The 20062-nt window shown below is 33.9% G+C and overlaps 2 protein-coding genes across 3 annotated transcripts; one reads left to right on the plus strand and one right to left on the minus strand.

Annotated features, from left to right (window-relative positions):
* The first annotated feature begins 1700 nt into the window (after positions 1 to 1700).
* On the plus strand, positions 1701 to 7207 carry LOC105172225 (glycosyltransferase-like At2g41451). Its single transcript, XM_011093598.3, has 11 exons — positions 1701 to 2042; positions 3134 to 3283; positions 4189 to 4241; positions 4551 to 4659; positions 4731 to 4865; positions 5052 to 5096; positions 5444 to 5631; positions 5768 to 5909; positions 6143 to 6189; positions 6443 to 6530; positions 6641 to 7207. The coding sequence occupies exons 1-11, from the start codon at positions 1701 to 1703 to the stop codon at positions 6929 to 6931; spliced, it is 1590 nt and encodes a 529-aa protein (XP_011091900.1). The 3' UTR covers positions 6932 to 7207.
* Positions 7208 to 12403: 5196 nt separating this feature from the next.
* Positions 12404 to 18267, minus strand: EMB3131 (Pentatricopeptide repeat (PPR-like) superfamily protein). Of its 2 annotated transcripts, XM_088885840.1 has the most exons (5): positions 17730 to 18267; positions 14158 to 16185; positions 13982 to 14061; positions 12946 to 13078; positions 12404 to 12776 (listed from the first exon to the last, which is right to left on the minus strand). In XM_088885840.1, the coding sequence occupies exons 1-2, from the start codon at positions 18172 to 18174 to the stop codon at positions 14447 to 14449; spliced, it is 2184 nt and encodes a 727-aa protein (XP_088741966.1). In that variant the 5' UTR covers positions 18175 to 18267; the 3' UTR covers positions 12404 to 12776; positions 12946 to 13078; positions 13982 to 14061; positions 14158 to 14446. The 2 variants fall into 2 exon arrangements, with proteins under 2 accessions (XP_088741966.1, XP_088741965.1); XM_088885839.1 differs by lacking the exon at positions 13982 to 14061.
* Between the last annotated feature and the right edge of the window lie 1795 nt (positions 18268 to 20062).

The following is a 20062-nucleotide window of genomic DNA, read 5'->3' on the forward strand; positions in this document are numbered from 1 at the left end:
GTTTGAAAAATTACATTGATCTAGTACCCTGGAATTTGCTTCTTCTAACAAATAAGTCTTCCCTTAAGTCAAAATTCATTGATGATATTACTAAAAAAAGGATTTCATATTTACTTCTAATTAACTTATTGTTGATTTATTGCAGGTCAAGTAAATTTTATTATAGCCAAATCACTCTTATACATCTTCACATGTTAATGCATGTGAAAAGTATATTTTCACCATTATAAGGGTAGTTTACTACATAAAAACATTTATTTGACCTGCATTAAGTCAGTATTAAGTCAATCGAGAGTAAATATCGATTTTTTATTCAATTTTTTATTAATATAAAAAAATATAGTGAATTTTGACTAACAGATGATTTATTTATTAGGCAGAAGCTAATATCAAGAGTAGTAGATATAAAATTTCCAAATTATAGAGAATTTATGTGTAATTACACCAAATCTCATGATGAGCGAAGAGTGTAATTATCCTTATATATAGATGCAGGCACCCCCTCCCCCCTAAATGGTGTCATTTGCATTTTGCCTCCTACCATTCTTTTTTACTTACCCACCCAATCTTTTGAATTTATTGCCCTTTGCACTTTTGGGGGAATAATGATAGATATTCCGTCCGCATGTGTTCACGCGCTTAAGAGCGACTTTGAATTAGGTAAAATTTGTAAGCGTTAAATGCAACCCCCCTCCCCAAATGTATAGGGTCATTAGCACTTGCCCCAACCTTTTTAAAAAACAAAAAATAAAACAAAATTAAAAATATTAGAAAAAATGGAGAAAAAAGGAAAAGAATTTCAAAAAATTTAATGCTTGATCGGAGTTAAACCACTTCACATTACAAGCCAAATTAATATTGGCACCGAATAAAATACACACATATATGCTTGATAGTGGGGCCAACAAAAATACACATGATTTTTTTTTATCCTTTCTATTCTGAGTTCAATTTTCCCTCTTTTTATATAATAGGAGTGTATTTGATTTTGTTGTGTAGCTGCATTCTTTTGTGACTTTTTTCATTTGGGTTGTTGAAGTTTAATTTCTTCATTTGGGTCGGTGAGTAGTTCTTGTTTTCTCATCTGGATTTTTTTTCAATCTTTATAATGTTATGCTGATTTTGTGGTTGTGTTGAAGTTTTTTATTTGTAAATTGAAGTTTAAAGTTCGTTGTTTGGTTTAGGGGTTTCATACACCTGATATTATAGAAAGTTCATGGCTTTTTTATTTTGATTTTGTCTTGTAATGTGAAGTTGATTATTTGCAAATCAGACATTGATTTTTTTTTTTTAATTTTTTGGATTTATTTTCACAATTTCTCTTTTTTTTTTAGATTTATTTTGTTCTATTAAAAAGTTGGGGCAAAATGCAAATGATCCCATATGTTGGGGATATTTGCATTTAACCCATACTATTTTATCGAATTCAAAATTATTTTTAGGTGTGTAAATACACGTGCACGGAATATTCCATCATTCTCCCCGAAAAGCGCAAATTGTAATAAATTTAAAAGATTGGTGAAGAAATATAAAAAAATTTAAAAGATTGGTGAAGAAATATAAAAAAAAACGATTGAGGGGCCAATGCAAATGACCTATGCGTATGTTGAGGGTGTCCGCGTTTTACCCATATATATGTATATCTCCATCTCATTACAAGACAAAAAGTCCACATGCAGGGCCAACCTTTTCTTGTTCCAATGGCGAGTTTGTACTCCTCTATCCAATCATTGTCCTTTGCGGTCAAGCACCACTCATTCCCTACAAAGCTCCTCCTACTTCTCGTTCTCCTCCCTCTCTCCTTAGCCCTCTTCGCATTCCTCCTCCAATGGCACGGTGGCGGCATTGATGATCCCATTTTCAAAAAGTTCCTTGATGAATCGTTCAAATTCCTCGGAATTGACTCCTCCCCTCTAGCCACGTTTGGCCACTCATCATCTCATTCTTCTGATTGCTCCATGCTGATGGGACACATCAATATGACCATATTTCCGCATTACCAAGACTTAAAGTTCAAGTTCGAACCGGATCGCAAACCTAAGGTTTTCTATTTTTTCCATTTTATGTTGCTTCTGGTTCTTTTGGTTTGTTCTGTTTTTGGACATTTTTTATTTAGGATAATGTGAAACGGTTTGTGGTTTTCTTAGTTAGAGTTATATTTTATTTATTTCATCCAAACTTTTTTGCACTGTTTCGGTTGTTGGGGAGAATCTAGCCATTTTTTGTGATGCTTTCTTGATTTCTCTGGTTAATGCCTTTTTGCTATGATTAAATGATAATTTGATTCTTCTTCTTATTATTATTGTTGCTAGTTCTGGGATAGTAATCTCTATCAAAATGATTTTTTTGGTCAATTATTATTATTTTTTGCGTGATTATTCAATGAAAAATTGATTTTTATATATTCTCAAATTTTGGATAAGAAGCAGATTATATGAAGAAAAGAAAAAGGAACTACTTTACAGTACACACCTTAGTTAAATCTTCTCTAAGTAAAATGGGATGTTATTTCTTTTCTATTGTTGGGTAATAGAGATGCTTATGAAATGCAATAATATAATAACTATCCTAATTTTCATAATTCTTTAATTTGAATCCTCTTTCTTATGAATTCAATATTGGATAAAGGCCAAGGGACGAGGTGCAGGAAAGGTTTTATGAAACTTTTGAAATGATGAGGGTTAATAATACTTTATGCTTTGATGGCTAAAGCATTACATGGTTCTCCTGCCATTTGGTCTCCTTTTAAGTACAATATACTATAACTGAAGGTGTGATGAAAATTTTGGATAACGAGTGATGAATGAGTTTTTGTCATGATTATGTGACAAAAATTGCAATTTTTTTCACATTAAGGTGGAGGCCTAATCGTGACACCCTGTACTCACTGTATAATATCTTAACATAGATATGAAGTATCTTTTTTCTAATTGAAACTGCACTGATGTCCCAGTAATTAGTAATAATTTAAAGTTGGAAATAAGAAACGAGAATTGAATTTAGATGTAGTAATCTAAGTTCTTGGAATCCCATATTTAGTTTTATTCCTATTGGTTTTGCTAATTTTCCTCTTCTGGTAATAGTTTTAGCTAGTTGTTGTTGACATTATTTACTCGTGCTTTCATGTACGTAGATATGTGTTACTACGAGTACATCTGCTAGCCTGGAGCAGATTCTGCCATGGATGTTATATCACAAAGTCATAGGAGTGTCAACTTTTTTTCTATTTGTCGAAGGGAAAGCTGCAACTCTTGCCATTTCCAAAGTTCTTGAATCAATTCCTGTAAGTTTGTATCCTGCCTACCTATCTTTTTTGTTCCTTTGATCAAGTTGTTCTTGTTATTTTCTTCTTGCTTTTCTTTTTTCTTTTTACATTTAGATATCTGTAGTTTACAAGAATTTATGCTTATGATTGATAAAAGATTATAAAGACTATGTTTTCTTGATGAGTAAAACACCACATGGAATGACCAAATTGCGTCACATTGTAAATGTACCTTTTGCCTTGCACAAGAATGCCTAGTACTTTTCCTTGTAGTTAGGATCAGAAGACTAGTTGGATGCTAGCTAAATGATAGACTAAATAGTGTCACATTCATGGATGTTCAGTTGATTTAAACAGACAATGGCAGAATTATCTGGCTCACAATAGCTTTTCCCTTACCACTATATTTCCTAAATGATCTATATATAAAAAAAAATAGACTAATTTGCCTTTTCAGTAGCTTGATTTGGATGGATCATCCTAATTTATAGCCACTTTATTCTAATAAGTTGTTAGGAGTATGAGGTTCAAAGTGCTCAACAATAAATGCATTTAAAATATGTTGTTATTAATTGTACCTATATGGCAGTTATTTGAAGGAATTGCAAGACATTTCTTAGTTAGTAGCCTCTCAAGTAGCTTCTGATTGGCCTTATATAATAGTGAGATGAAATTAAGACAGGTTTTATTCATAGAATATGTGTGGTAAATATACCAAGTCTATGCTAAAGCTTGGCATATACTTGCCTATTTATCTTCTAGGCATCGACCCATTAATCAGGGAGGGTAGAGGAATCATATAATTGAAATATTTTTTACCAATACATGTATTAATTAACTTCTACCAGTTTTTTGGAAACATGCTCCATATTGAAAGTTTAAAATTTATTTCCGGGATTAGTATAGTTTGTTTATCCTTGTAGGGTGTTAGAGTAATTTACCGAACTAAAGAGCTAGAAGAACAACAAGCTAAGAGGTAAGTCATGTCAACTATGTCATGGTTTAAACACTGGTTATTAAAAATGATGTGTCATTGGAAGTTTCTGTAGATTCTTTTATTTTTTCATCGACTTCACAACAAAAAAGAATTTTTAGAAAGAGAGAATGTGGAGGAATGATTTAAGTTTTGTATATCTTGTACCAGTACATATTGATTCTCAACATATCGAATACCAACTTATTTTTTATAACTAATTTGTCTATTCCATTGCTAATTTCTCATCTGAACTGTTAGTAGTCACTATAGTCTTTTACAACTTACAAGCATCTCTTCTTGCCACTTCAGCCGAATCTGGAATGAGACTTGGTTGTCAAGTTTCTTTTACAAGCCTTGCAATTATGAGCTATTTGTGAAGCAATCCCTTAACATGGAGATGGCCATAGTCATGGCAAGGGTATGGTTTATACTAGTCCAAAAGAAGTTACTCATGTGAAGATTTAATTACCTATCTATGTATGGATTTAGGATGCTGGCATGGACTGGATACTTCATTTAGACACAGATGAATTGATACACCCAGCTGGTGCTCGTGAATACTCTCTAAGGCAATTAATGCTTGATGTGCCTGAGAATATAGACATGGTTGTCTTTCCCAACTATGTAAGGAGTTTAGTATTTTTTTGTTTATGTTATTGAGGTATCAAATTAACTTGGTTATATGTGTTTAATGTTTATATTGGTATGGCAAAACCGTTGATATTAATTCAATCACTCTTGTCAAATAGGAAATAGGAAGATTTATAACTACGACTTTTCTCAAGTTTCATCATTATATAATATTGTCAGGAGAGCAGTGTTGAAAGGGATGACATCAAGGAACCTTTCACGGAGGTAATTTTTAAAATATCTTGTCATTATTCACCGTTAATAATAGTGATAATAAACTTGTAAATATGTCTGGCAATATTGTAACTACAATTGATTCTTTTCTGTAGAATCATATCCTTATGTATATTGTAGGTTGTTCCCGCTGGATTTAGCAAAAATTGCTTAATTCTCCATTGGTGGGATGATAGCATTTATTTCATTTGACCTGAACAAATCAAATTAGTGTTTCCCTTTTTCATAGATACAAATGGCGATTTTAAAAGTGATTTTAGTGGAGAACCTTTTAGTCCATGATATTCCACTTGATCTACTTTAACTGACGGATTTTCTTATTTTCATCTGCCTCATAGGTCTCTATGTTCAAGAAAAATTACGACCATTTAACAAAAGACACTTATTTTGACATGTATAAGGATTCAACCCGTGGCAACCCAAACTATTTTTTGACATATGGAAATGGGAAAGCGGCTGCTCGAGTGCAAGATCATCTTCGTCCAAATGGTGCACATAGATGGAGCAATTACATGAAAACTCCTAGGTATAATTCGATTTAGTCACTTTTATACCACATGCATTCTTTTAAGTGGTTTTATTTGCTTTTTGCGTCATTGGGAACCGCACAATTATATTCCTTGACTTATTTTTTACATACACTTTTGGACAATGGTTGACAGTGAGATCAAATTGGAAGAGGCTGCTGTTTTACATTATACATATGCCAAGTTCTCGGATTTGACTTCTAGACGTGATCGATGTGATTGTAAGCCTACAAAGGAAGATGTTAAGCAATGCTTTATGTTGGAGTTTGATAGAGCGGTAGAGAGTTGAACACCTGCACTCTATTTAGTTATTTACAACTTGTTGAGCATTACGTGTCAAATTTTTCCCTATGTGCTGTGATTTTTGAAGAGTGACTACTCCTTTGAGTTTAGTCAATAGCTACTATATTGCTCAACTGCGCGGATTCTAGCTTAGTGGAATTAATATGAATATTTTCATTATTTTTCCATCCATTCTGATTCTGATGGGTATTACTCATCTATTTGCAGGCTTTTATAATTGCCTCAACTGCCACAAATGAGGGAATGCTCAACTGGTAATGATGAAATCATTACAAGTACCTAAGTTATCTTTATTCAGTTATTCAGTGTACATGAATTGCGGAGTTTGTGCAAGACCTATTTGTTTTCTGTTGTTTCTTAAACAGAGACATTTCCAGAATTCATGCATTGCTTCATTGCATTGTGCTCCAAGACCTATTTGTTTTCTGTTGTTTCTTAAACAGAGACATTTCCAAGATTCATGCATTGCTTCATTGCTTTGTGAACAATTGCATTTTGTTGCAGCAGGTATCGTGAACATGTTGTATGGGGTGATGAAACCCTCAAGATGAAGTTATTGAAAAAGGGAATTTTAACACGCATTCATGCTCCCAAGGTAAGCTTTATTTGGATACACCTGTTTGCAAAAAAGACGCCTGATTAACACATCCATTCATTGGTAATTAATCAAACTAGCTTTCCATTGCTTATGTTTATGTTTTTTAGACCATCATCCAAGGTTTGACCGAGTTTGGTGTGTTTCGACATATCATTGCATCTGCACAAGAATCTCACTCAAAGGACAAATTCTTAGTATCCATTGAGAGCAGTAATTCCTCTACTGGTACTGACTTTGTACGCTATCAGTCAAGAAAAATTGGTAAGGATAAAAAATCTCACACAAAAGCTAGAAAATCTCTAGAAGTAACTAACTCTACATTCCAAGAAATAGTTGTCCCACCCTTATCTCCCCCAATCACAGACGAGAACCGTCTTTTTCCTTCCGTATATGATTGAAAAGAAGGAAATGCTAGATTCTCCTCTTTGTCCAGAGGTAGGAGTAGGAAAGAGCTAAGCAAGCATCCGGTTGGAGCTTAATGGTGTTTCAATCTATGGCTATTCCTGATCATTACCAATGCGGAGGTGTACCTCATAGCATAGATATAGAGAAAGTGGGGACAAAAAATTTACAGAAAAGTCATTACATTTGTCTTCAAATTCCTTTTGTCGTACAGGGAAAGAACAACTCAATTAGGCAGCAAAGGTGCAACTTCTATTCTACTGTTGAGTTATTTGTTGCCTGGTGGTGCTAGCTCTCATGTGTTTGCAATGTAAATACCAATTAGCACAGACATCAATAGCTAATTTGAGAAATTGAAAAGGAATTGAAAAGAAATTGAAAAGGAATTGACATGTAGTTCTTGAATGGTATTTTTTCTATAGGTGGTAAAAACCACCCTTTCATTCTAACCAAAGGATGATAATCTGCATCTGGTCTATCATAGATAGGGATGGCAATACGCTGGGCAAGTCGGCCCCCGCTTGGGTTCCCGTGTGGTTAGGGTGGGTTTGGTACACTTGATCGGTATAAGTTGGGTCAAGATACAATGAAGTGAAACCCGGTTGGGTTTAGGGCTGGTCGGGTTTTATTGCAGACTCGGTTTGAACCCTCCCCGTTAGTTTTTCTAATTTTGTTTATATTTATATACTTATGGTTAATACTAGTAGCTATTAGAAAATTATGGTCTTAAATGTAAAAATCTTTAAACAATTTTGCATATACCAACTCTATATAAGAAATACAAAAAATAAAAATATTAATTGAATGTATTATTTGTATTATATAATTCACTTTAGACCAAAATTATGTTAAAGTACCTTAATTTAAAATGATACTACATTTTGAAAAAAAAATAAAAATTAGCTGAATGTATTATTTGTATTATATAATTTGTTATAGATCGAAAACTATGTTAGAACATCTAAATCTAAATAAATGATATTACTTATTAAAAATAAAATTTATTTGAATATATTCTTTGTATTATATAATTTATTTTAGATAAAAAAAAATAAAGTATTTAAGTTCAAAATTATATTACTTATTGAAAAATAAAAAATTACTTGAATGTATTATTTGTATTATACAATTTATTTTACATTGAACATTATGTAAAATTACATACATCTAAAATAATATTGCTTATTGAAAAAAATAAAAAAGTAGTTGAATTAAATTATATGTGATACAAACGCAAATATATAATTAAATTGTGAAGCTAAAAGGTCGCACACAAATACATGATGAAATTCTTGGAATTAATTAATTGAATTAATTTAGAACAAGATGTCAATTAATTTAAAGAGTTAAATTAATTGATTCGTTGGATGATTTTATGAAATCGACCTATAGGAAATTAAATAATAGATTTGTTTAATTTGAAGCCTATTTAATAGGAATTCACAAACATTAATTATTTTGATTAGTTAAAACTTGTGACTAATTAATTAAGATTAATTGGTTGGGCTTGTGAATCATTTATTATATTAATTAATTAAGGTTTATGTTTAATTAGGAAATTAAGCATTATGAACCTAATCAAGACATGAATACAATCAAATGGAAATTAATTGAATTTGGACATGGACCAATTGGGCATTGAACTCAACCCAACCCCAAAAGACATCAACAAACAAAGTTGTATATATCTTGTTAAGATGAAAAAGTAAAGTTGAACGACAGCAATTTGTATTCCAACGTAAAAAAATAAATTGAAATTCTTCCATTTTGCCGTTGATCCACTTGCTTTGAAGGGAACCATTTTTTAGAATGTTCAGATCATCTACATCAACTGGAATGCACTAAAGGTTGATTTTTCTTAACAATTCGGTTCGAATCCTTTTAATGTATGAAATCCACGTTATAATAGCAACGAGACGGGCGATTTGATTTCTAGTGCAGGTCAAGAAAAGGGTCAAGTCTATAGGAGGTAGTGAGAAAAGATAGCAAGGAACAAGAAAGCACAAGTCCTTTTAAAGTGTAGCTGCAATTTAAATTTCATTTATGAAAATGCAGACCCAAATCTAACATGCAATTATTTCTTAAGGGTGTGGGAACAAAGGCATTAGGTTACATAATTGCAATTGCAAAGCCAGTGACTTTTATTATTCCTTTTAAGGGTAAATTATATTTTGTCATCTGAATTATATTTATTTTTTATATTTTGTTATTAATTTTTTTTGTCAACTTTGTGAAATCTGCACTTCGCTGTGCACGATTGATTTTTTGTTTATTTTTATGTAGGGAATACATCACGTGTTGTACATATTTGAAAAATATCACATGTGCACTGGATGTGATATTTTCTTTTTTTTTGGGGACAAAAAACTTGATTGAAAAACAGTTATAAATGACAAAGTGCAAAATTTCGTAAAATTGAGATGGTAAGTTGACACAAAGAAAAATTCAAATGTCAAAGTGTAAAAACGATCATAATTTGGATGGCAAAATATAATTAACTCTATTTTTGGTTCAACTCTGGACTTTGATTTATGTAATTAAAATTCAACTTACTTTCATTCAATGATATTATTTTCGACAACTATTTTCAAAATTCGACCTTTGTTTTTTTATCCAAAACTTGTTCTAATTTTTCCAAAAATCAAGAATTATACTATAAATTACAACAAAAACAAAAATTTAAAACTGAAAACTATACACTTTTAAAACACAATAAAGAATCATTATGAACAATTTTCTTATATTCACAAGTAAATTTACATACTACATTCAAACTCTCCAAAACACTTACTACACTAACACTTAGCTACAACCACATACGTGCCTCAAATTATTAAGATGACTTATATTACAGCGTCACATCACATCAATCTGAATATTATAAAAACCACAAAGCAAAAGAGTCGTTGCCGTTATGGGGTTGTCTGTCCGAATTATAACTCATCCATAAAATCCTCATTGAGGCCTTCTTTCCACCGCAACATATGAATACTCTATTAGTCTACTTGATTCACTTGTAGAAAATAATTTTTTTTTTGTGTTGTTTCGATTTGACTTTGAATTATCGAAATATAGGAATGATGAACTTCAATTTCGGTGAGCAAAGAGAGAAATTCCCTTTTCTTGTCCTGATTTCTTTCTTCTTTTCTTTTTCTCTAAATAGTTATATTTTTCTCTCAAAATGTTGTCAAATTAGGAAGAAAAAAAAAGCGCCAACTTTTCCTTCAACTAGAAAATAAGTATAAAACCTTTTTTCTTTTATTTTTTTGTTAAATATCAAATGAAATTGTGTTAAATGATCAAAAATATTAATTTTTTAAGATATAAAATTAAAAATAAAAATTTCATATTCAATCGAATCGAGTTCATAAGAGTTTGGGGGAGAAATTTTCCCCTATATATTAAAAAACATCTCTCTCCCTAACGATAACATTAACGACCACTCACATGATGGTATGCAGCTCACTCTGTTTTTCCACTCTTTCTCGCCTTATCCCCACCGCCTACAAACTGCCGCCGCAGGGAAACGGCCGCACCGTTGAGCCGATTCTGCAACTGGGTCGCCGAAAAACAAGCCGGAGAGGCGTTTCGGTGGTGACGCGCGCGGGGCCGAGCTCCACCAGCTATATATTTGCCTTCGTTTTCCCACTTTCTCTGCTTGCAGTAACTATTTTCACTTCTATAAGAATTGCTGACAAGCTCGACGACAAGTTCCTTGAAGAGGTAATCATAGCCCCACGTTTCCATGTTGCTCTTGTGCTCTATTATGTGAAAATTTCATGGGTTTCTCCAGATATTTGAAGGGGATTCGGATTGGAATTCTTGTGGGTTTCTTTATTTCTATGAAGGGCTGTGTCTGTTTCTTTATTTTCTATAGATTATTCTTATTATTTTTCCTGTCTTGATCTTGAAATTCCTGGTTTATCATGATTGGAAGGTGGGTTTGGTCAGTTTTGAAGGTTTATGGACAAATTAAGGACTTGATCCTGGTCCAACAAGGATTTTTACCTCTTGAGCATCCAAGAAATTTGCTTAAGAATGGATCATTGAATTCTTTTTGATATCATAAATGGTGGTGTAAGCGAATTTGGTGAATTTTACTAACAAAAACAAATAATTGTTAGATTAAAACATCCCACTCGATTACTGCACTTAATTACACCTAATCTCGAAGATGTTTGGGGTGGACGGCATAATTATCCCTTATTGAAAAATTGGCCCAGATCAATTTTTGTAGGCCCAAACCCACAATCCCAACCCACCACAGAAAAGGTTTGACTGACCCATCGTCCCGATCCACCCATTAATCGACCCACTTCTCATTTTTAGATGATTGAAACCCTTCACATTCTTATTCTTTTTCCTTGGTCGAATTTATTAACTCTCCTCGTGTTCTTCCTCTTTCTTGTTTTTTGCGTCATCACCGATGGCTTCTCCCTATCTGTATACTAGTTTCGAGAAAAAAAAAAAGAAAGAGAAACAAGTGAAGAAAAAATAAAAAAGATAGGAAACCTGAGTGGTTTGATGGTGCCTTGGTGGCGTGGGTTAACCTTGATGGCTGTCGTCCCTTGATTGGTTTGAGCAACCGGTGGTTGGGTTGCCGACCTTTGTGGCTGTGGACTTCCCAATCGGATCCGGTTCCCTGAGTCGAAATTATTTATCGAATTTGTTTTTCCTCAACTGTTCCTATTATCTGTAATCGTTGTTATATTGATTTGTATTCCGCTGTAATAATTGTATTTTTTTGTGGGCTCAAGATAAATTCCCAACATCCCTAATCTTAATTTACTCAAGACCAATTCATTTTGGTAAGTGTTGTCACGGATTGATAATGATGGCCGTTAAGAGTTATGTGATCCCTTCTTGCATCTAGTTCATAGATCTTTTTATTCTTTTCTTTCTTATGAAACCCAAAAATCTCAAAGAGAAGATGTTTGGAGTCTTTCATGAGTGAAGTCCCAACATATATGATTAATGACATGAAACTTATTAGTCGAGAATTTGTGTTGTCTGATGATCCAGCTTGCCATAAACCAAGCAATACTGGAAAATGAAGACAAGGACGAGGAAGAAGACCCAGTCCCCCAGAAAGAAGCTGCACCAGTTCGTAGCCGTAATCGTCCCAAACGACAGGTTGAGTCGTCATCTACGTAGCTCTGGTTTAGGTTAACAGAATACACACACAAGCAGGTACAAGAATGTTTTATTCCTTTATTGTTATCTCACGATAACTGCTGTAGCTATCTACTGTTGTTTCTATTTTTGTATGTATCTGGATGGGTATAGAATTATGTAAAGTATGTCATCATCAGTTACCTAAGTAGTACCGATTTCGTTTCTGTTCTTCGGGTGTCTTGTGATTTTCCGATTTCAGCTGGTGCTGGTTAACAAAAATGTTTTCGCATTTCAGATGTGTTGTTTTGTGGAAACAGTACTAGAATGTGTGCGAGACGACAACATACGCATACTGAATCCATCCAATGTTCAGACTTTATATGATTCTTGTTGGTAGTCACTTTCTTCATCATAAGAAAATTGAGCTCCTCCACAAATACAGGATTTGATACTAAATTGTGTTGATTATGAACATAAGCTTATTATAGTAGGAGATACCTCAAGTACGCAGTTCTAGAACGAAACCATTTGTTCATTCTTCTAACAGTGAACATTAAAGAAAATTTGTACAAAGAACCTAGAACAAAACATCGATGGGCCAAAATGGGCAGATGATCACCTTGCTCTTTGCATAAGCCTGCTTTCCTTCTTGCTTTAGTACCTGTGTGCTACAACAGGTTGCAATCATCACCTTCTTCGCCTAGCGAAAGCATAGGAGTGTTGAGTCTGCATGACAAGTTATTTATAGATAAACTTGATGAGAATGATGTAGTAATTGCTATTTTTCTTCATCTGTCTAGTAAATCAAGTCATGAGAATAACATACATCTAGTTGTTTCTTAACATGCTTCAAAGAATAAAAAAGGCGTAAGATACAACAATGGGTTCTCTTCACCTGTCCACAACTATGAAGGGCATCGAGCAACTTGTTTTCAAACATTGAGTTTGTTTTGGTTCAAATCTGTGCAACTCCTCAATTACAACAGAAGGGTTGATTTGGCTGGATCTAGCCCAAGCATATGGGACACCTGTGTAGATGGGCATTGTAGGATATATCAGAAAACTTATAAATGTAAACTCAACCAAAACAGGTAAACTGGACAAGAATCATATTCTTTTTTTCTGATAATTGTCAAGAAACATATTTTTTTTTTTCTTTTTTTATAATTGACAGGAATCATTATAACTGCAGCATATAGTTATGAAGCAACTTTCGTAAGGCCAACAGGAAAAGAAACAGTTCATATGTCGCAACAGTTAAAAGTAAATAAGTCAAATATTTCAGTGAACACAAGAAGCAGATGACATCCAAAATAAAAGATTGATTTTCATATGTGTATTCACTTATAGACAGGGACATTTAACACCTATATCATAGATACTTTGTTATGCCAAATCTTATCAACTGAACCAGAGACAACTTTAAAAAATTTAATACATTGGACAAATGCGTAAAGAATTAATAACTCATGTCATTCTGAGACTGTTGGCTGGAATGTTTTGAGAGAAATTTCTTGAAGCTACAAACAGATTTAGCTGGTAGTTTTTCCACCTCTACAACTGAATCGGGACAATAGTCAGGTTTATAGACAAACATCAATTTCAAGAAATAAGAAAACGCATATGAACTACTCGTGGAATATTATAACAGCAATTTCACTTGGTTTTGCAAGGTCAGGCATACAACAAACCACAGAAAAGAATGATGCATTTTTCATCTTATCAGATGAACTTGCTGAACTCAAATGAAAATCTGACCAGGTTTTAAAGACAAACAATACAACAAAAGAAACCAAACAAGTATGGCTGATGCGACACTAAACTTAAATTTCATCCAGCCAACAAGATACTTGATACATTTTCTTACAGGGTGCCTTTTAAGTATGAAGTCAACCATAGTTCTGATACAACCAAATGACTTATACTACAACCTCTAACTGCATAGAACTTGCACGGAATCAACCACCTCTAGATCTCCCAACAAAAATTTTGGAAACACCAAAAGTGTGACCTACATGGTTAAAGTACAGAAAAGATTTCCATGACTTCTCATTAATTTCTTTCCTACTAAATAACAAGTTAAAGTTTTAGTGACAGACTGACATACCAGGGTCCAAGGCTCTGAAATAGTCTGGAACAAAGGAACCGAGAGAAATTCTTGCAAACCAGATATCACAATTGACAGCTCTTCATGTTCGATTTATGCTTAGATAGTTGAACGCTCAACATCAGTTGAATTATGATTTAACTGAAGACCATCCTGAAATGACATGATCAACGTGAATAAGTTCTGGTCAAATGTTCACCTTATAATTGGACCGACTCCGTTGGTTGGTCGAGTCATAGCTCAACTCATCTTTATCTTTAACAGGATAGTTGAGCTGATAATTCAGTGTTCAGCTGGGTAAGAGATTACAGCCCTTTGCCTTTAATTTTGACTCTAGACCAAAGAACTTTATTCCAGACAAAACCAAATCCGCAGTCGTCTTTTTCATATGGTCTACAAGCATCTCATCATAGGCAATTTCATCTGCTTCACTAAGAAATTTACATACTCTCATTGTTGAGAAGACTTTCCTTGCCTCTTCAATGGTCCCATGTTTGCACATGCCATAAATAATAGCATAGTATGTAACACTGTTCGGACGACAACCTTGTTCCACCATTTCATTTACTACTTCAACTATCTTCTGGGCATCATTTAACTTGCAAACATGGATAATTGTGAGGCTATACTTGAATTCCATGGGACCATTTGTCACGTGGGCCAAGCAGTCACGAATAAGCATCATTGCAGGTTCTATCTCTCCTATCTTACAAAGGCCTTTAACAAGAGAAGAATAAGCAGCAACTGAAGGAACTGAGGCCATTTCTTTAATTTTGTTGTACATAGTGCATGCCTCCTGTACATCTTCAACTTCAACATAACATAAAATTGCATTACAGTAAGTTGATGAGTCGGGCACCAAGCCCAAATCACTGAGTTCATGGAAGAGTGCCAAAGCCTTCTTTTCCTTGCTATTCTTGATAAGGGCCTCCATAACTATATTGTAAATTGGAACACAGAGATAGTTGTGGATTTTCAAGTATTCAAACACTTCCAAAGCAGCCACTACTCCATCATCCTTCTCTACCATGCCAGAAAAGAATTTGAGTAGGTAATCAATGACCGATACCCCCAATTTTTGCAATTGCTCAAGCAATTTACAAAATTCTTTCATTCTTTTCAGTTCTGCATAAGACAACAAGATTGGATTAACAGTATGAAATTCTGGCTGGAGGTCTTCTCGAATTGTTACTTGGAAAAGTTTATAAGCCCTGTCAACCAATTTTGCATTACACAAGCCTCGGATAAGGGAGTTATATATTGCCAAATCAGCCCTATATCCTGAGTCCATCAAGTCTTTGAGCAAATCACAAGCCGAACCAACCCTGCCATCCAACACATATGCTTCAATCAAGGATCCATAAATATCCCTGTCTATCAAATATTTTCTCTCTTTCATCTCCTTAAACAGTTCGTAACCCTTGTCAACACAATTACCCTTACAAAGTGCGATGATCAAAGTTGAATAAGCCATGACATCTGGCTCAACACCATCCTTTTGCATTTCTTTCCACACCATCAAACAACCATCCAAATTTCCCTGTGAGACCAACACCTTTACCATTGCCGTGTACGCAAACACATCTGGCTTGCACAGATTCTTCCTCATTCGATCCAGAAGGCCAAGCACTTCATCCATCTGTCCTGCCCTACATAAACCCTTAATCAAAATCATGTAAGTGACGTTCTCTTCAGTCAACCCATCCACCTTGAAGTCATCATAGACTGACATTGCCAAATCTAAATGATCAGTCTTAACTAATGCATCCATAATTCTGTTATACAGAAAGACTCTAGGCTTCACACCAAATTTCTTCATTTTCTCGTACACATAATATACTCTCAGACCCCGGTTCGCATCAGAGTGCATCCTAATCAAGATCTCAAACTGTTTCTCACTAGGCAACTTTCCTTGCACATGCATCAACTCAGGCACCTGATCAGCAGCCCGAAAATGATTCGCCCGGTTCAAAAAATAGGCAAATGCATTGTAACAGGCAAAATCATGCCTGTAACCCTTCTGCTTGCCTGTTCAATCAAAAGAATAAGCAAATGCATTTATAACGCCTGATAAAATGTAGGCAAACACCATGCTTCCTTAATTAAATCACATGCAAGAGCCAAAAAATAGGCAAAACGCAAAGGGCATTATAGCAATCAAATTAGTGCCTGTAACCTTTTCCATGGTCACACGGTAAAAAAGATACAAAATGTGTTTAGAACACTCAGTAACATGCCTACATGACTTTACCATACACTTCATACGGATCAAACAACCACCAAACTTCAAGGACGAACAATAAAACTTATGCACATGAAATAATGCAAATATTAACCTCCTTAACTGTATGGTGCAACGCAAAAATAAGAAAGAGTGCTAGAAACGGGAAAGATGAATCATTTCCTGGAATTCACCACTCATGAATCATGACAGACCATTGCCTGCAAGCTCAATTTGCTTGTAACAATCAACCAATTAACATAAGAGAAGTTAATGAACAAGTAAAATCATAAATAAGGTCAGCCAGTCCTGCCGAAGCAAGATCACGCCACAATAGTTCAAGCGTACATAGCACATGTCCACCCAATGAAAAAAGAAAAGACGAGAAACCCTCTTCCTCCTACCCATCATCTTTGGGAACAAGGAAAACAACATTTGGAAAATATGAACACTAGTGTTAGGACATCCATAAATTCTTTGTAAAACAAGCAAATCAACAAAATGCAAACTAAATTTATCAAGGGCATATCCAAGAAGCACAGACAAAAAATGGGATGAAGTCTTGACCAAGTTAAGCATGATAAAAACCATAGACGAGCTCAGGACATACAAGAGAACCATAATAGTTGCTTCTTAAGTATCTCACACCTTAATGACAGACAAAGAAGATGCATTTCAAGCTTGCCCATCTGATGATCCAATAATACCCATAATCAGCAATGACATACAGGTGCCTCAGGTAACCATAGAAACATGGATAATCTTAGATTACAATTTATTCAGCAGTATTCCATTTAGACATGCTACAGTACGCTCGTAAATGGTTGTAGAAAACACTGCAGACAAGGGATTTTTGAAAAAAAAGTACAAAACAACATTCAAACTGATTCGATAGACTTACACAAAAAACCATGCTTAGTAACATACAATCTCATAACTTCAAGAAACACAGCTTGTCCTTGCAGATACTTGCACATTCACTCTCACATGCCATGTACTTGCAGGAACACTTGTAAACTGCTGTATGAATCTACTTCCCATGAGTATTTCTATTCCTTAGTGATCCATTAACAATATTATTTGCACTGCATAAAAACACACACAGCACATAAAAGGCGACATACATGTTGCTTAAAAGATCTTCTATTATTCTTGAGCGTAATTGTGTTTTATATCTAACATAGTACATAGACAGAAAACTTTCGCCAACGTATGCAAGCTGCAGTTCACAGGATGCATTTCCACAGGTGCAATCGCATTTCTCCGGTCACGGTACACAACACTACTTTCCTTCTATAAGAAACATAAGCACACACCGAAAATTCCTATGAATTTGTTGGAGGTCACATACCAGCCCAATGAAAAAACTTGGTGGAGAGCCTAGGATCAACATCAGGAAACTTCAGAACCTCCGCCACCAGCTTGGGCGTCACGCGGCGCAGCCGATTAAGTTCGGCCACGAGCTGCGGGCTCCACTGCTTATGCTTTCTGAAAGCGTCGACTATGTACCTCGCGATGGGAGACAGATTTCTCGCCAATGAGAAGAATTTTTCAGATGGGTCTTTCCCTAATGGCGGTTTTTGGTTTATTTTCTCATCTGGGTCCCATTTTTGGAGGTCAAAAGCTTCCCCTGCTGCGGCCGTGGGGTGGCTGAACTTCTTAGGGTTCCAAGTGCGGCGGTTGGAGAAGAGGCCACCGCGAACGGTGGGCCGGTTCTGGGAAGGTTTACGGTGACCATAAAAGAAGTAGGGTTTATGCGATTTGGTCAACGCCGGCGGCGGAGCTGGTGGTGGCATCGCGATGTTTCTCCAAGGGGGTTGAAATTCGCATTTTGCATGATAAATGGGGTGCGATTGAGCAAGATCAGGTCTCCACTTTTCCCACAAATATCATATTCACCCCTTCTTTTTTATGAAATATTATATTCACCTCCACAAATTAAAATCGCTCAAAATCGTTTGAATTAAATCGACTTAAACTGTTTTTTTTTAATTTATTTTTCAAACTCTAATTTTGAATTTAGAATAAAATCACACTGTATTATTAATTTAATTTTAATTTATTGCTTAAAAAATCATCAGAAATCGAACCATATTATTAAATATATAATTAATTATTTTAATTATATATATAACAATTTGATAAAATAATTATTCTTTTTAGATTTCACATTCGAATTATATAACCCCAAAAAACTTACATATTATCACAAATTCACATCACAAACCTCATTTTTGTAAAATTTATATTTAGACATTATACAAAAAGAATGTTGTAAGGATTATTATATATGTTTTTATATTTTAATTTAATTAAAGTTGTAAGGAATGTTGATGGTCTTGGTGCATAATATTGGTATTTCTTACTTGCTACGTACAAACACTTGTTTTATTTTTTTAATTTTTATTAATTTCAACGTCTTATTTTTGCTATAAGTATTTAAACCGTCAAACCACGTGAAACCGCACAAAACCGCATCTCGGATTTTGGTTTTAAAAGTAGCATTAAAAAATTATTTTATAAAACTACTATTGACAATTCGATTTGTTTCAGAAAATCGAAACCGCACAACGAGCACCCCTACTTTTTTGATGGAATAGATAGGAGCAAAGGGGTATTTGTAATAACTTCTTAGATTTCAAAATAGTTTTCAAAAAATAAATAATCGTATCGAGAATGTCCTGATAAATACTTATTTTATTTCTATATATATCTTTTAATTTTTGTTTGGAGTTGTTAGGGGCACTAACGACTCCAAGTCATTAGTGCATCTAACAATTTAACTTTTTTTTTTTACTTTTTGATTTAGTTACTATTTAATAACAATTAATATGTTGTTACATGATTAATAATTTAATGTTTAATTATAATAAATAATTATTAATTATTATTTTAAATTATATAATATTATAAAACTTTTATTTAGTATCTTTATAATTAAAAATATTAATAACAAAAAAAATAATATTTAATTAATTTTTAACGACTAATAAATTCAAAATTTTATATACAACCAAAAAAAAATAATCAAGAATTAGTTTCATTATTTTACCTCATCACCCCGCCTTGGCACTATAGTTTGACGAGAAAGAGCTTGGCTTTGTTGAGATTGGATACATAAGTGTTGTATTACACATGATTGTGACGAGTCTATCTCATTAAAAATTCGGATTGTTTGCCATCAATCTGAAGAGTAGAGAAACGAAATGTAATATTATAAGACTAGCTAAAATTTTGTGACATCTCAACATTTTTCCTCCATGAAAAGTTGGAAAGACTTAGAAGATGCCCCTAACAGTAAAAAATAAGTCATATTTCTCTTATAATATGTTTGCTCAATATTTGAAGAAAATTAACTTTTCGATACACGGTTTGTACATATGTACCACTTGACCGCTAGAAGATTTTGTGCTCCAATTGAACAATTATTCCTACAATCCATTTTTTAAAAGCTCACTGTGTAATTCGAAGTTTTTGTACAAACTCTCTCATGTGTTGTAAATAATTTCAAGAGTCATCATTAAATTGTAACATACCTTAGGTATGATATGTCAAACCTTAATTGGTTCTTCTCAATTTGTATAACATTTTGTCTTCTATGTATAGGGTCGATTTAACTTGTCCGAATAATAAGGAAGAGAAAACCTTGTGTCTAAATTACAATGTTCCCAAAGGCATTTCATG

The sequence above is a fragment of the Sesamum indicum genome, linkage group LG10, assembly GCF_026168435.1.
Source record: "Sesamum indicum cultivar Baizhima isolate 11 linkage group LG10, ASM2616843v1, whole genome shotgun sequence".
Taxonomy (NCBI): domain Eukaryota; kingdom Viridiplantae; phylum Streptophyta; class Magnoliopsida; order Lamiales; family Pedaliaceae; genus Sesamum; species Sesamum indicum.

What these genes read in the sequence shown, in the direction of transcription:
- LOC105172225 (XM_011093598.3), top strand. Translation starts at nt 1,701, where the DNA reads ATGGCGAGTTTGTACTCCTCTATCCAATCATTGTCCTTTGCGGTCAAG. An exon ending in TGTTGGAGTTTGATAGAGCG is followed by an intron (nt 5,910 to 6,142) that starts GTAGAGAGTTGA and finishes ATCTATTTGCAG; the next exon opens with GCTTTTATAATTGCCTCAAC. An exon ending in AATGAGGGAATGCTCAACTG is followed by an intron (nt 6,190 to 6,442) that starts GTAATGATGAAA and finishes TTGTTGCAGCAG; the next exon opens with GTATCGTGAACATGTTGTAT.
- EMB3131 (XM_088885839.1), bottom strand. Translation starts at nt 18,174, where the DNA reads ATGCCACCACCAGCTCCGCCGCCGGCGTTGACCAAATCGCATAAACCC. An exon ending in CAAGTTTTTTCATTGGGCTG is followed by an intron (nt 16,186 to 17,729) that starts GTATGTGACCTC and finishes TTGATTGAACAG; the next exon opens with GCAAGCAGAAGGGTTACAGG.